The following is a 15,452-nucleotide window of genomic DNA, read 5'->3' on the forward strand; positions in this document are numbered from 1 at the left end:
CCACAGATGCAAAGAATAATTAATGTCACTGTGATGTCCCATAGCTGCATTCTATAACCTGTGATTCCCGAGCTACCTTAAATGAATGCTTGGGTAGGATTAGCTTATTGGGTTTTATTCATCTGGACTTTTTTTTTTTTTTTCATTATTAATAACCAACGACTATGTGCCAGGCACTGTACTAGAAACAGTGGCTATAAAGATTATTTCTGTTCTCAATGACAGTTTTGGAGACAAAATGGAGAAATACATGAAAAGGAATTTGTCAATTTAAAAAATATATGCTTAATGTCAAATGAGAGTTACAACCACTGTGGGGGAAAGTTCCACAGGATTCAGTTGTATTTCTTATGAAACAGCACACTCTTGACATAAATCTCATCAAAGTTATAGTTTTAGAGAAGAAATTCAAAGGGTATATTCTTAGCAAATTTAACAGAAGACCACAGGCTGGAAATACTTAGATAATGCAGCTTCTTGGGACTTCTCAATCTCAAGAGGTTGGTGGAATGTGTTCTCTTTAGGATAAGACCCTGCCAGGTCCCTGAAAGCCCTAGGTGGAAGCTAATACTTCTCTTATACCTATAACCACATCACCCTGAAATTATTTCCTTTTATGGTTGCAGACTACCTTTAACAAGCCACACACTTGGATCTAGTATCAGGGCCTGAGTACAGTTTCCTAGTAAGTCACAGCGCCACTTAGTAACATTAGGTACAGATTATAGGACAATAAAATGCATTACACATGTGCAGTTGGTTACAATGACTAGCCTGAGGGCCTGTGGCCTGTCTTCTCTGAAGCCTGGGAGGGTCTGATCACATGACCATGCTTTAAGGATAAAGAGAACTGATGTCAAAAGCAAATGGGCCTTGAGCTATATCTTGAAATCAAGGGGAAATGTTGGTAAGTAAGTATCACGAGGGCAGGCATCCCATCTGTTCTGTTCCCCAATTTATTCCTAATGCCTATTTCCTTGACACAGAGTAAACACAGCTTTGAAATCTGTTGTCAGTCTTGATTTAATTGAATTTAATCTAGTTGAAGGCAGCAAAGTGTCCTATTGAGTTAAACAGTGATGAGATCTTGAAAACACACAAGAACATAAAAGACCTCATGGGTTAACCACTGTTTCTGTTTGGACCTTCATAAAAGTGAGTAACTCTTCAAAACAGTGAAATTGTGTCAAGATCTAGAATAGTTTATGAATGCAAAATTGTAGATTTTGATCTCAGATTTTTTAAATTGTAAAAATTTGAGCAATGAGATCCATTCATTGAACTGAGAAAATACTAGTCTCATTTATTTAAAATAATCTCCAGTCTCTATTTATTTATAAACCTTCAGTTCTGACAGGTTTATATTACACTTATTACAATGTCATCTAATTGTAGGCATAAAAAATTTTGATAGTGAGAAATACCTGGATGTCCTGGGGCAAAATTATTAAGAGATATAAAAACTCATTTCCTGGATATTTATTAAATTGTTTTGTGTCTCTATCTGTGAAAGCTGAAATCTATCCTAATTCTGAGTTCTGAATTTGTTTCAATGAAATTCTATGAGAGTTTTAAATGAATGGGTTATTTTTTAATAAAATCCTGCCCCCTGAGTTGAAGTTTTATGGGCAAGTACGAAATCAAATTTAAAACGATGACTTTGGGGTAGAATGAAAGGCACATTTTTTTTCTGTTGCTTCCTTTCACATCTCAGGAAGAGATTCTTTCATTTCTAGCAGACCAAGACTAATTTTATGCACCTATAGTTTCTGCCATAGCTATAAATTCTAGTAAATATTTTTCCCTCAATTGCTGGTTATACACAATGGAAAGGAGAAGTACAAAAATTTCATACTAAAAAATTCTATGGAAGTTACAAATTGGATACTTTCCCTCTGGCTTCAGACCATTCTAAATATTGGAAGGATGTTTATACATGCCAGTCTTTTGTTTTTACCTACAAGTATGATTCCAAATAATTAAAAACCAAAAACAAGAATAATAAGTCACAGATCAGAAATTCATGTTTACTCTGTGAACCTGAAATGAACTTTGGATCTTTTCTCCCCTACCATCAATACAACTGTGGCTGTCTACAATCCTTGCATGCAGTACCATCCCTGAAAAAAAATCACCATCCCATTCCCTGTCCCCGCCCTCCACACACATGCACACACAGGAAAGCAGCCACGCTTCTGCATATATCACTTTTATTGGTAAATCCGCATTTCTTAGCTTAGAGACATATTCTGTAGATTATTCCCCTCCCCCTTACAATATCTAGACTGCCAAAAATCAAGGAAAATGTCACTGGACTGCAGTCATGTTAAAATTTTACCAAATGCTTATTACGAAAGCACCAACACACCAGATTCCTGTGATAGGCTTTGGCATGAAGTGTAATCACATTTAGTTTCAAAGTTCAAATGCCTGTTCCTGTTATACATAAGCAGGTACCCACAAGGCAAGGTAGGACAGTTACTGTAGCTAATGAAAGAAAAAAGTCAGGGTGAGGAGAAGTAACCGCCTTTCCTGGAGGAGTGGGTGGTCTCTGCTACAATCTCATCTGCCTCCTCTCCTGAAACAGGACTGGGCCAACTGGCCTAATGGTCCTCTACACATTGATCTACCGTGCTGGAACATTGGCCTTCAGCCCCCTAAGGTTTGCCCTCTTTTCTCTGAAACTTCTAGGTATTTTTAAGTTCCAGCTGGTTCTCTGCTCTGCCATAAACGAGCTGACTGAGCTATGAAATCTTATACGGAAGTTACTTACATCATTTAAGAAGTACTAATCAGAGGCATTGCAATAAAATGAGGGAAAAGTAAAGGTTTTGCTTTGTATATGAAAAGCAAAGACCAGCCTTTACTGTAGAGAGTAGGATAAAGACATTTTCATACATAGTCTTGTGACTTTACCATTCAAATTGAGAGAGTGAAGGCCAGTCACTTGTCTTAAATTGATAATATGTCAAAGGAGAGATCTCTTTTGAGACAAAATAAGAAAAAGAACACTGTAAGAGGAACTGAAAAAACAAGCTCAGTAGGAATAGATGTGGGTGCCCTTTAAAGAGCCAGCATAGCATTTAAAGTCTGACTTTTAAGAATAGATTATTATGACAAAGCAGAAAAAATAAAGCGGTTGTACATCATAAGTTGGTCATAGCAACACTCGTAGGAAATATCAGAAGTAAAAGAGTAAATGGGAAGAGGCCAAGGATGTATTCGTCCAACGGATATTAAAATGTCCTTTCCTGGAATGCCTGGGTGGCTCAGCAGTTTAGCACCTGCTTTTGGCTCAGGGCATGATCCTGGAGTCCCGGGATCAAGTCCCAGATTGGGCTCCTTGCATGGAGCCTACTTCTCGCTCTGCCTGTGTCTCTGCCTCTTTCTCTCTCTGTGTCTCTCATGAATAAATGGATGAAATCTTTAAAAAAATTAAAAATAAATAAATTTGAAAAATGTCCTTTCCTTACCTGTTCACCTGAAGAGTTCCACTTCACACCAAGTTCCAGTCCAAATGTCACCATCCATGGGAAGTCACTGATAAGACTACCGCGTACCACCCAGTGTCTCTTCTCTCCTCCCTGGCACCCTGCCTGGCTCCATTAAAACAATTACCACCCTTTTGGGATCATCTACACTTCTGCTATGTCCTCTCCCTCCCTAAAACTGTAAGGATTATAACTTGTCCTTCTTTGTATCCCTGGTGACTGGCAAAAGGGAGAGACATCTATCCATTTAATTAAGATCTGCTAAGATACTTTATATAGAGGCAATCATGTGTCTGCATGTCTTTTGAAGAATATATAAAAATCAATGAGACACTTCTATAAAGAAGTAGATATTCTTCTGCTAAGTGCAGATAAAAAGCTTAGATATTACATATAAAACAAAAATAGGAAGATTCTGACAGGTGGAGAGAAGGAGGCAAACAGGCTAGGGACCTTGGGACCCAAAAGACAAAGCTGTGATGAATTGCCCTGAGTTTGCTTTTTAGTTCCTATGTCCCAGACTTGGAGTGAAAGAAGTCACAACCTGTACATGCCAACAGAGTGGGCAGAAAAATGTCGGAAGAAAGGCCTACTCTCTAGCCAAAGGACTGGAAGAGTAGCCTACCAAGAGAGAAAAGAGTAATGGCTCCACTCCAGGAAACACCACTGAAAAGACCATGGCCCTACCCATGCCAGCAAAGGCCAAGTGGGGAGCCTAGACTTCCAGCCTCAACAGGTTGTAATGAAGTATCCTAACTCCCCTGAAAATGCGGTGTCTGAGAAGGTTGAGTAGGCAACTGGTCATTTCATCCCCTCTTGGGTCATAATAATGCTTTCCCAGCATTCCTGCCCAGTGTCAGTGGATACCACATGGGAGCAAGGACACGGCTCACTGCACACCCTAGCCAGGAATGCACTCAATGGAGGCCCAGTGGAGAGCTGACCTCCCACCCTACACAGCAGCGACAAGGGTCTCATCTCGCCCCGACCGTCACTGGAGGCTGAGTGGGAAACCTGGACTCATAGCCACGCATGGAAATAACTAGACAGTGCTTCTAATTCGCCCACTGAGCTGATGTCAGAGAAAGTCTGCTAAAACAGATGGTTTAAAAAAGATCTATACTCACATAATACCTAAATTATTCAGTTTTCCACTGAAAATCATTCATCATGCCCAGGACCAGGAAAATCTCTTTCAATTTGAAAAGAGACAGCATATGCCAACCTTTAGATGACACAGATGCTGGCATTATTTGAAAAGAATTTTGCAGCAGCCATCACCAAGATGCTTCAGTGGGAAGTATGAAGTGCAATGGAAAAAAATGAGAAAATAGAAAATCTCAGCAAAAAAAAAAAGAAAAGAAAATTAAAATTCTCAGCAAAGAAAGAAATGACATGAAGAAGAACTAAGTGGAAATTTTAGAAAACAAAACAAAACACAATTATTGAAATATAAAAATCAGTGGGTGGGTGGGCTCAACAACAAAATGGATGAGAGAGAAAAAAAAAATCAGTGAACTTAAAGACAGAACAATAGAAATTGACCCAAATTGAATAACAGAAGACAGATTGGAAAAAAGTAATCTACAAACTCTCAGGACCCTATGGGACTAAGACAAAAAACAACCCAACTATATAAGTCATTAAATAATTTCTAGATACAAATTATATTATCTAAAGGATTCTGTGCCCTGTAGTCTGTTGAAGAATGATTATTATATGAAGAGCAAATACAGATTTCTGGTGGACTAATATATCACTGAAATCAAACCCAGGTTGCCTAAGAGTGAAGGCCAACTCTGAACGTTCACAGGTTGGGACTAAAAGATACAGGCTATGTGGTGGAGAGGTCAGGTTCCTTTATGACTGATGACCAAAAAGACGTAAAGCAATGGTTACACATTCTCTCCACATCTGGGGAACTTCAAAATGAACAGCTCAGCACAGTTCTGCTGTTGGCGGGGTCATTTTTGTGCAGAGGAAAATAACCTACTGTCTTGAAAAATGCCACGACGCATGTGCTGACAAGTTCTCTGAAGTTCCACCAAGTCATTTTTAATAGTCTAAAAGAACCACTTTTAGAGCTATTTTCCACCTATGTTAATTACCAGTGAACAGGATGGGAATCTCTTTTTGTATAAATGTAGAAGAAAATTTTATAGCAGGTAGATCTACTAGATTACTCAATTCACACATCTTTCCTCGAAGTTTAACTTGTTAAAGACTTTAAATCTGAAGAAGCCAGTCACAACTAAAAAAAAAAAAAAAAATACCCACAGGATGACATATTTTGGCTTTTGAAGGGGTATAGGGCAAAGACAGAAAGAGGGCCTTAGAAATATTTTTGCTTCTACTAATTTTTTCAGTTAAAACTAAAATGAATGAAACTCCAAGTTAGAAAGTATCCAGAATCACTTTTTAAATCCTTGTGAAAATACTAATGTAACACAGACTATTCCAATCCTATCCATTCAGTTGTGTTTGCCAGTTCCATAAAAGTTTATTAAAGAAAATAAAATTCAAATATCTGGTGTCCAGACAAGGTTCACAGCTACTTCTGCCCTTAAGAGAAGTAGAAGAGTAGTTTTAGAGATAGTCTGTCTTTATTCCCCAAATTGGAACAATTAAGAATTGTTCATTCAACCGTGTGTGAGATTCAGTAAGAGCATTTTTCTACTGCCAAGCGGAGGCCACAGGGTTCCCTGAGATGGTTGTATCGCAGAGGATTCTCAGCTCTGGTAGACATTTTCCAAACAATGTGACAGCGTGAAGAGAGGACTGTATAAAATAAAAGGTTCTTTCCAAAACATTGTGCTATGTTTTTAGAATTAAAAATATATCAGTCTTCAAAAAAAAAAAAAAAAAGAAAATCAGTCTTCTTGGTCAAAGGCTGGCAGCTGTGTTTTTAACTTTAGAATGTCTGAAATTGACTCTCTTCTTTCTTGATAGAAGCTGAGTCCAGTGAGGTGTTCAACATCTGTGATCCGAGCTCTGTGTAACCTCAGTAACTCTTCAACCCACAGAGACTCATGCTTTCCATGCTATGAAAGTGAGGGGGGAGAAAGAAGTCACTGGAGAGAACAGTCAGTTCACTTTCCTTACAAGCACTCCATCTTCACATTTCAAAGATTTACATCACTCTAGCTCCCAGAAGGCAGGTGCTACAAGCTTTGTTAGGCATGATCTCTGCTCTCGAGTAGCTCACCATCTAATACATACCAAGCAGGCTTATTTAATTAGATGTCTCAAGTTTGGGAAAAGGGACATTTACCTGGAATCGATGCTCATGTACTGCATTGGTGCAAGAACCTTCAACAGTGTGGGAATTAGCAGAGAGAAACTTGGATTTAAGTCCTGGTCCTGTCACCATCACACCATGTAAACTGAGGCAAGTTATTTAACATCTGAAATCTGATGCTCCTACCTACACCCTCCTGAGACGGTTGTTCTGAGGACCAAATGTCATGATGTGTGCAAATGCACTATGAGAACACCAGTTCTAATCAGAATCAGTTATTTACACAGTTGCAATGCAGAGGGGATCTGGGGACATAGTAAAACACAATTTCCTTTCTGGTGGGGTAATGATGTCTCGGCTAACGGGAGATCAGACAAGAAGTAAAGACACATGCTCTGGCACATGGAAGCAGAGCCAGTAGCTGAGGCAGGTAACAGAGATGGAAATCATACACTTATGTGTAACTATACATTTTTCTGAATATGCCTCCTGTTGGAGTAGGATGAAGAAGGTATGCATTGCTGGTGGGCTATAATTGTACTTTAAAGACATCCTCCAATAAAGATTTCTGTACCCTTGGGGCATTATATTAGTTGGAAATAATTCAGACTTTCTACATAAAAAGGGAATGGATCAATCATTTCCATTTTCCCATTAGCCTCCAATGATCACTATACCCAGTGCTACTTACTACCCCACCCAAGCTCTTTCTCTCCAACAATCTTCACTCTGGCTCTTAGAGGAATAACCCTGACTCAGTGGACTACTAGGCCAGTAGATACTTTCCATTCCTGTTGTCCCAACACATAGAGATAGATAAAAAGTACAGGTAATGCATCTTCCTCTCACGTCAATATCCTGCTGATGGTTAGTCACTACTTCAGAGATGAAACAGAAGCGATCAGTCAACATATGTGATACACCTTCCAATAATCCTCTCTCTGGTTCAAGTCCAATATTTAGTGTGTTCTAGGTATACTGCTATTATAGAATTTGGTTAAATGTTTACATTTAAGACATTGGTACAATAGCTTTTGGAATGGTAGAGATGGAAAAGGAGCCCAGTGCCTAATTAGGGACAAACGTGATTTTTATAATGAAGTTATATGTAGAAATTAATCTGAAATACTACCTAGCCATAACTTTAAGACTAATTTATAACAGTGCTGACACTTTGAGAATTATCAATCTAGTTTTGAAACAAGAGTAAATTTGTAGTTTAAATAAACCTGGAATTTAGCAGCTAAGCCAAATGCAGGTGCTAAGATTTTACTTTTTTTTTTTTTTAAGATTTGTTTATTTACTCATGAGAGACAGAGAGAGAGGCAGAGACACAGGCAGAGGGAGAAGCAGGCTCCATGCAGGGAGCCTGATGTGGGACTCGATCCCGGGTCTCCAGAATCCCAACCTGAGCCGAAGGAAGATGCTCAACCACTGAGCCACCCAGGCATCCCTTAAGGTTTTACATTTTGATCTGTTTTTTTGTGTTTTAACAGACAAGAGTGGTCTTCGCCAAAGATCTATCATCTCGAAGTTTCGAATTCAAAACCACTCTGCAGAGTTCATATAAAGTACATTCTTTCAAAGTACATGCATATTCACATTCTGTTTTTGCCCACAGTAATGTCAGATATGATACACACAAATATACTTATATTCATATTTTCTATTCAAATTAACAAAGGTAAATTAACAAAGGCTTCTTACCACACAGCTCTCACTGTTGTCAGCCCTGTGAGGCAAAATGAAAGCTAAGCTGTCTAAATCATCACACTGTGAGGGAGTCTGGAATGTGTCTTTACAATTTGTCAGCACAATGAAGAAGTGAGTTGGGATCAGAATTTCTTGATTATGGATGAGTCGGCTGTTTCTAGAAAACATGAAAATCTTCACTTTAAGAAAAACATAACCATCTTTTTTTAATGAATATGTCAGTAAAGTATATTTTAGTACAATGCATCTAAAAATAAAATTCAGTCAAATAATTAAAAATATTGTGAAGAAGTTAGTGATCATAATACCTCAACATGTTCTGCCAGATTGAGAGAATTAGAGCTAGAAAACAGATGAACATGAGCCAAGAAATTTTTATTTCCTATAAAAATTTACTGAACTTCAGATTTTTTTTTTTGTTAGTTCTACCTTAACACAGTGGAATTGGGACACTAAAGAAAAAAATCTATCATTCTCGAATCCCTACAACCAGGATTCCAAAGCATTATTGTCTTCCAACTCTGTGCTGCAGTACACAGATGGCAGACAGAGAGGGAACTGGTTTGGGATGTTTTCTACTCCAGCCCTGCCAGAGAAGTCATGTTTCTGTGAACCCTCCTTGCTTTTAAAGGGATTTTCTTTCTCATCCTGAGAACTTCTTTTAAATTGCAGCACATTTTCCAACATGTCCCTTTACCTCATCTTAATGCTATTTCCTTTGGCCTCAAAACCAGGTTTATTTATTTGTTTTTCAGTATCTTTCCAAATTTAAGTTAGTGGGAGCATTGTTTTCTATCATAACCTTATGCAGAACCATAATATATAAAACTTATTAAAACTGAGAGCTCTGGTGGAAGGGGAAAGGCATGAAATTCTCTTCTTTACCCATTCTACTGCTATGACCTCTGAGGCAGTTATGTTGAGACCCTTATTTATTTATAATAAATAAACAAACAAACAAAACCTGTCATTTTACAAACCAATGTCTATAAATTATACAGGACAAACTAATGTGTCACCGGTACATGTGTGTAAGAGTAATCCCTGAGCCCGCCTGGGAGAGCAGTTCTCCAGAATGAGCTGAACATCAGCATACATCTCATTCTCTTTTTCCTGTAAGCCTTAATAGCAATATTGCTTCAAAAAATCATGCTGTTATTATTTTAAGAAAAATCAAGTGGTTTTGAAAATGTTCTGCTGCTCTCCTTTATAAAAACAGCACCCACTGATGGTTTGAGTCACTGATGGTGACTCAGCCTCCCTCTAAGCAAGGCTAGGTAAAATCTGTGACATTCACCCAAGGTCTATGCTTAGATACTACATCTTTATTCTTCCATTCATGATGCCTCTAGCCACACCACGTGGTTATCTTCTAATCACTTTATTAAGACAGTATCGTAACAATTAGCCACACAGAGAGATCTTAAACATGTATCTTAAACCTTCTTAAAATATGGCAGACTTCAGTGTTTGATCTGAACTCAGGAATTACTCATCTAAACTGAGTGGGGGAGAAACACTCTTTCTTTCCTCTAAAAAAACATTTTACTGAACACTGAGCAAAACATCAAAATTAATCAGATATTTCAAGGGGCTTCCAGTGTAATCAGAAATGTCATGTTCAGCAATATGAATAGTATCAGACAGAAAAAGCTCCACTGACTCAACTGGATGGTAATCTCACTTGACAGCTGTTTTTAAGAGTAAATGAAATATGTTCTTACTGCCTCAAGGTCTCTGAGGAATCATAACGTCCATCATAATCAGAGTCAAACACAGGACCGCTGACAACATTGACACCATTTCTTTCCTCCACATATCTTTGCAGAAGGGTACCATGAAAGTAGTGCCATATAACTGAAACAAGAAGGAAGTCATGCCGCCATGTGAAATAACTCAATAATCTTATTCAAAATTAGAATCTGTAATAATTAAAGACAATGTCAAATCTGACTTCAGTCTTAGTGTGATGCCAAAAATACATTGTTCAGCTTTGGCCTCTGGCAGAAGAGACAGATGTTGAAATCAACACTATTTTGGGCATCCCTGACCATGTGCATCACCACGAATTTGTGATCACAGATCACCATTAGGCATTAAAAACCATGAACCTAAATGCAAGGCAGGTTATTCAGATATACTGTTAATATCCAAAAATTCCCTTTGAAATATTCACAAGTATTCTACACGTAGAGTAAAAGCCTCCTTGTGTGCTCTGTATTTTGAAATTCTATGACATCTAAAGAAAAAAATGTGTATTTATTTTTGTAAGAGTTCCAAATACTGTAATAATTAATGATGATGCAAAAATCTATTCATTTTAAGATCAAAAACAATTATCAAGAACCTCCAAAAGTTAAATGGGAAAACATATTGAAAGTTAATGTGTTAGTAGGCTATATTAGCCAGATAACTTAGGAAAAATATTACATACTTTTTCTACCAAAAAATGTTTATAAACATTTAAATACAAAGTAGAATAATAGACATTGGAATATATCATAATTCTAAGAGTTGTAGAAGTTTTGTGTACTGATATTGTTAAAGTTAAGAACAGATAAGAACATATACCTGTAAGAATGTGTTTGATAGTCATTTAATTTAGAGGATAAGTCTTATTAATATAAATTATACCTATAATATACAGAAATTCATTGAAATTGTGAGATACAGGGTTAAAATTTTTTACCTTGAAAACTCTGGTACATTGGCACTATATTAGTACTAAGCAGTGCTTCAGAATATAGTTGATTTGAACCTTTATTTAGTTCTACAAAGAAAATTAAAAAAAAAGTAACTATTTCGTTCTTCATGAATAACATTAGAAATTATACTTTCTCATGGGAGGGCATTTATTTTTTATTTCTTTTTAACTTGTTTCTTTTTTTTTTTAATTGGAGTTCAATTTGCCAACATATAGCATAACGCCCTGCTCATCCCGCCAAATGCCCCCCTCAGTACCCATCACCCAGTCACCCCAACCCCCCACCCACCTCCCTTTCCACTACCCCTTGTTTATTTCCCAGAGTTAGGAGTCTCTCATGTTCTGTCTCCCTCTCTGATATTTTCACTCATTTTCTCTCCTTTCCCCTTTATTCCCTTTCACTATTCTTTATATTCCCCAAATGAATGAGACCATATAATGTTTGTCCTTCTCTGACTGACTTATTTCACTCAGCATAATACCCTCCAGTTGCATCCACGTTGAAGCAAATGGTGGGTATTTGTCATTTCTAATGGCTGAGGAATATTCCATTGTATACATAGACCACATCTTCTTTATCCATTCATCTTTCGATGGACACCGAGGCTCCTTCCACAGTTTGGCTATTGTGGACATTGCTGCTAGAAACATCGGGGTGCAGGTGTCCTGGCGTTTCACTGCATCTGTATCTTTGGGGTAAATCCCCAGCAGTGCAATTGCTGGGTCATAGGGTAGCTCTATTTTTAACTCTTTGAGGAACCTCCACAGTTTTCCAGAGTGGCTGCACCAGTTCCATTCCTACCCAAGAGTGCAAGAGGGCTACCCTTTCTCCACATCCTCTCCAGCATTTGTTGTTTCCTGTCTTGATAATTTTCACCATTCTCGCTGGTATCTCATTGTCATTTTGATTTGTATTTCCCTGATGGCAAGTGATGCGGAGCATTTTCTCATGTGCTTGTTGGCCATGTCTGTGTCTTCCTCTGTGAAATTTATGTCTTTTGCCCATTTCATGATTGGATTGTTTGTTTCTTTGCTGTTGAGTTTAATAAGTTCTTTATGGATCTTGGAAACTAGCCCTTTATCTGATATGTCATTACAAATATCTTCTCCCACTCTGTAGGTTGTCTTTTAGTTTTGTTGACTGTTTCTTTTGCTGTGTAGGAGCTTTTTATCATGAGTAAGTCCCAATAATTCATTTTTGCTTTTGTTTCCCTTGCCTTCATAGAAGTATCTTGCAAGAATTTGGAGTGGCCAAGTTCAAAAAGGATGTTGCCTGTGTTCTCCTCTAGGATTTTGATGGATTCTTGTCTCACATTTAGATCTTTCATCCAGGGATCCCTGGGTGGCGCAGCGGTTCAGCGCCTGCTTTGGCCCAGGGCGTGATCCTGGAGACCCAGGATCGAATCCCGCGTCGGGCTCCCGGTGCATGGAGTCTGCTTCTCCCTCTGCCTATGTCTCTGCCTCTCTCTCTCTCTCTCTCTCTCTGTGACTATCATAAGTAAATTAAAAAAAAAAAAAAAGACTTTAGATCTTTCATCCATTTTGTGTTTATCTTTGTGTCTGGTGTAAGAGAATGGTCTAGTTTCATTCTTCTGAACGTGGCTGTCCAATTTTCCCAGCAGCATTTATTGAAGAGACTTTTTTCCAGTAGATGGTCTTTCCTGCTTTGTCAAATATTACTTGACCATAGAGTAGAGGGTCCACTTCTGGATTCTCTATTCTGTTCCATTGATCTACGTGTCTGTTTTTGTGCCAGTACCACACTGTCTTGATGACCACAGCTTTGTAGCACAACCTGAAATCTGACATTGTGATGCCCCCGGCTCTGGTTTTCTTTTCCAACATTCCCCTGGCTATTCAGGTCTTTTCTGATTCCACACAAATCTTAAGATGATTTGTTCCAACTCTCTGAAGAAAGTCCATGGTATTTTAATAGGGATTGCATTAAATGTGTAAAATGCCTTGGGTAACATTTACATTTTCACAATATTCATTCTTCCAATCCATGAGCATGGAATATTTTTCCAACTCTTTGTATCTTCCTCAATTTCTTTCAGAAGTGTTCTGTAGTTTTTAGGGTATAGATACTTTACCTCTTTGATTAGGTTTATTCCTAGGTATCTTATGCTTTTGGGTGCAATTGTAAATGGGATTGATTCCTTAATTTCTCTTTCTTCAGTCTCATTGTTAGTGTATAGAAATGTCACTGGTTTCTGGGCACTGATTTTGTATCCTGCCACACTGCCGAATTGCTGTATGAGTTCTAGCAATCTTGGGTGGAGTCTTTTGGGTTTTCTATGTACAGTATCAGGTCATATGTGAAGAGGGAGAGTTTGACTTCTTCTTTGCCAATTTGAATGTCTTTTGTATTGCTGAGGCTAGAACTTCTAGTACTATGTTGAAGAGCAGTGGTGAGAGCAGATATCCCTGTTGTGTTCCTGATCTTAGGGGAAAGACTCTCAGTGTTTCCCCATTGAGAATGATATTTGCTGTGGGCTTTTCGTAGATGGCTTTTAAGATGTTGAGGAATGTTCCCTCTATCCCTACACTCTGAAGAGTTTTGATCAGGAATGGATGCTGTATTTTGTCAAATGCTTTCTCTGCATCAATTGAGAGGATCATATGGTTCTTGTTTTTTCTCTTGTTCATATGATCTATCACATTGATTGCTTTATGAATGTTGTACCAGCCTTGCATCCCAGGGATAAATCCCATTTAGTCGTGGTGAATAATCTTCTTAATGTACTGCTGGATCCTACTGGCTAGAATCTTGTTGAGAATTTTTGCATCTGTGTTCATCAGGGATATTGGTCTGTAATTCTTCTTGGTGGGGTCTTTGTCTGGTTTTGGAATTAAGGTGATGCTGGCCTCATTGAACAAGTTTGGAAGTATTCTGTCCATTTCTTTTAGAACAGCTTTAGTAGAATAGGTATGGTTTCTTCTTTAAACATGTGACAGAATTCCCCTGGAAGCCATCTGGCCCTGGATTTTTCTATCTTGGGAGGTTTGTGATGACGGCTTCAATTTCCTCCCTGGTTATTGGCCTGTTCAGGTTTTCTATTTCTTCCTGTTCCAGTTTTGGTAATTTGTGTTTTTCCAGAAATGCATCCATTTCTTCTAGATTGCCTAATTTATTGGCATATAGCTGCTCATAAGTTTTAAAGATCGTTTGTATTTTCCTGGTATTGGTGATAATCTCTCCTTTTTCATTCGTGATTTTATTAATTTGAGTGTTTTCTCTTTTGTTTTTTAAGGCTAGCTAATGGTTTATCTATGGGAGGGCATTTAAAAAAATTAGCTATCACCTTAAACTCATAAAACATTCCTAGGTACTGAGTCAAGGGAAAGTGCAGTGTGTTCGGTCAAGTCCCTTAAAAAAAAGTAAAATATAGATCTTTTCTTTTTCAAGATGAATTTACTAAAGAAACAAAAGTTTAATAACAGCCCCAATTGGGGATCCCTAGGTGGCTCAGTGGTTTAGCACCTGCCTTCAGCCCAGGGCATGATTCTGGAGTCCCAGGATCAATTCCCACGTCGGGCTCCCTGCATGGAGCCTGCTTCTCCTCTGCCTGTGTCTCTACCTTTCTCTCTTTCTATGTCTCCCATGAATAAATAAATAAAATCTTTAAAAAAAAATAACACCCCCAATTTAAATATATTCAAATTTCAACTAAAATGTATTGACAACCCTCTCTCCTTAAACTCTTCCAATAGTGAGAAGAAAAAAAGAGAATATATGGCTTCAGAACAGTACTTACTACCCAGAAAAAACATCGCAGGATGCCTGCCACTAATTATTGTACAAGACTTCTTTGTATAGATTTTTGGCTTGGGCCTGGTCTATTTTTATAAAGCAATAGTCAAGTTCTGACTTCAGACACTTACTCTGGGGATTGGACTGGATATTGAGAATATTTGAGCACCTGGAGCCTTCTGATTTTTGCCTTTTTTAAATTTTTTTATTTTTTTATTATTTTTTTTTATTTTTGTCTTTTTTTTTTTTTAAGATTTTATTTATTTATTCATGAGTGACACAGAGAGAGAGAGAGGGAGAAACAAAGGGAGAGGGAGAAGCAGGCTTCATGCAGGAAGCCCGATGTGGGACTTGATCCCAGGACTCCAGGATCACGCCCTGGGCCAAAGGCAGACACTCAACTGCGAGCTACCCAGGTGTCCCTGATTTCTGCCTTTTAAGGCCAGCCTCAAAACATCTTCTCATTAACCCACAAATGTGCCACATTAAAAATAAACACAACTTCAAAAAAAAAAAAAAAAGCCATTCCCTAGCAGCTCCATCTCCATGAAA

General features: G+C 38.0%; 1 protein-coding gene across 1 annotated transcript in view; it reads right to left on the minus strand.

Moving 5' to 3' along the window:
• Positions 1–2,193: 2,193 nt before the first annotated feature.
• Positions 2,194–15,452, minus strand: part of ENPP1 (ectonucleotide pyrophosphatase/phosphodiesterase 1) — a 73,977-nt gene continuing 60,718 nt past the window's right edge. The window contains exons 22-25 of the mRNA XM_077869643.1: positions 11,132–11,212; positions 10,167–10,299; positions 8,437–8,599; positions 2,194–6,532 (exon numbers count right to left, since the gene is read on the minus strand). Of these exons, the coding sequence (XP_077725769.1) occupies positions 6,362–6,532; positions 8,437–8,599; positions 10,167–10,299; positions 11,132–11,212 (548 nt within the window). The 3' untranslated portion in view covers positions 2,194–6,361. The remainder of the gene's footprint in view (positions 6,533–8,436; positions 8,600–10,166; positions 10,300–11,131; positions 11,213–15,452) is intronic.

Source organism: Canis aureus, chromosome 1 (genome assembly GCF_053574225.1).
Source record: "Canis aureus isolate CA01 chromosome 1, VMU_Caureus_v.1.0, whole genome shotgun sequence".
In the NCBI taxonomy this organism is placed as follows: Eukaryota; Metazoa; Chordata; class Mammalia; order Carnivora; family Canidae; genus Canis; species Canis aureus.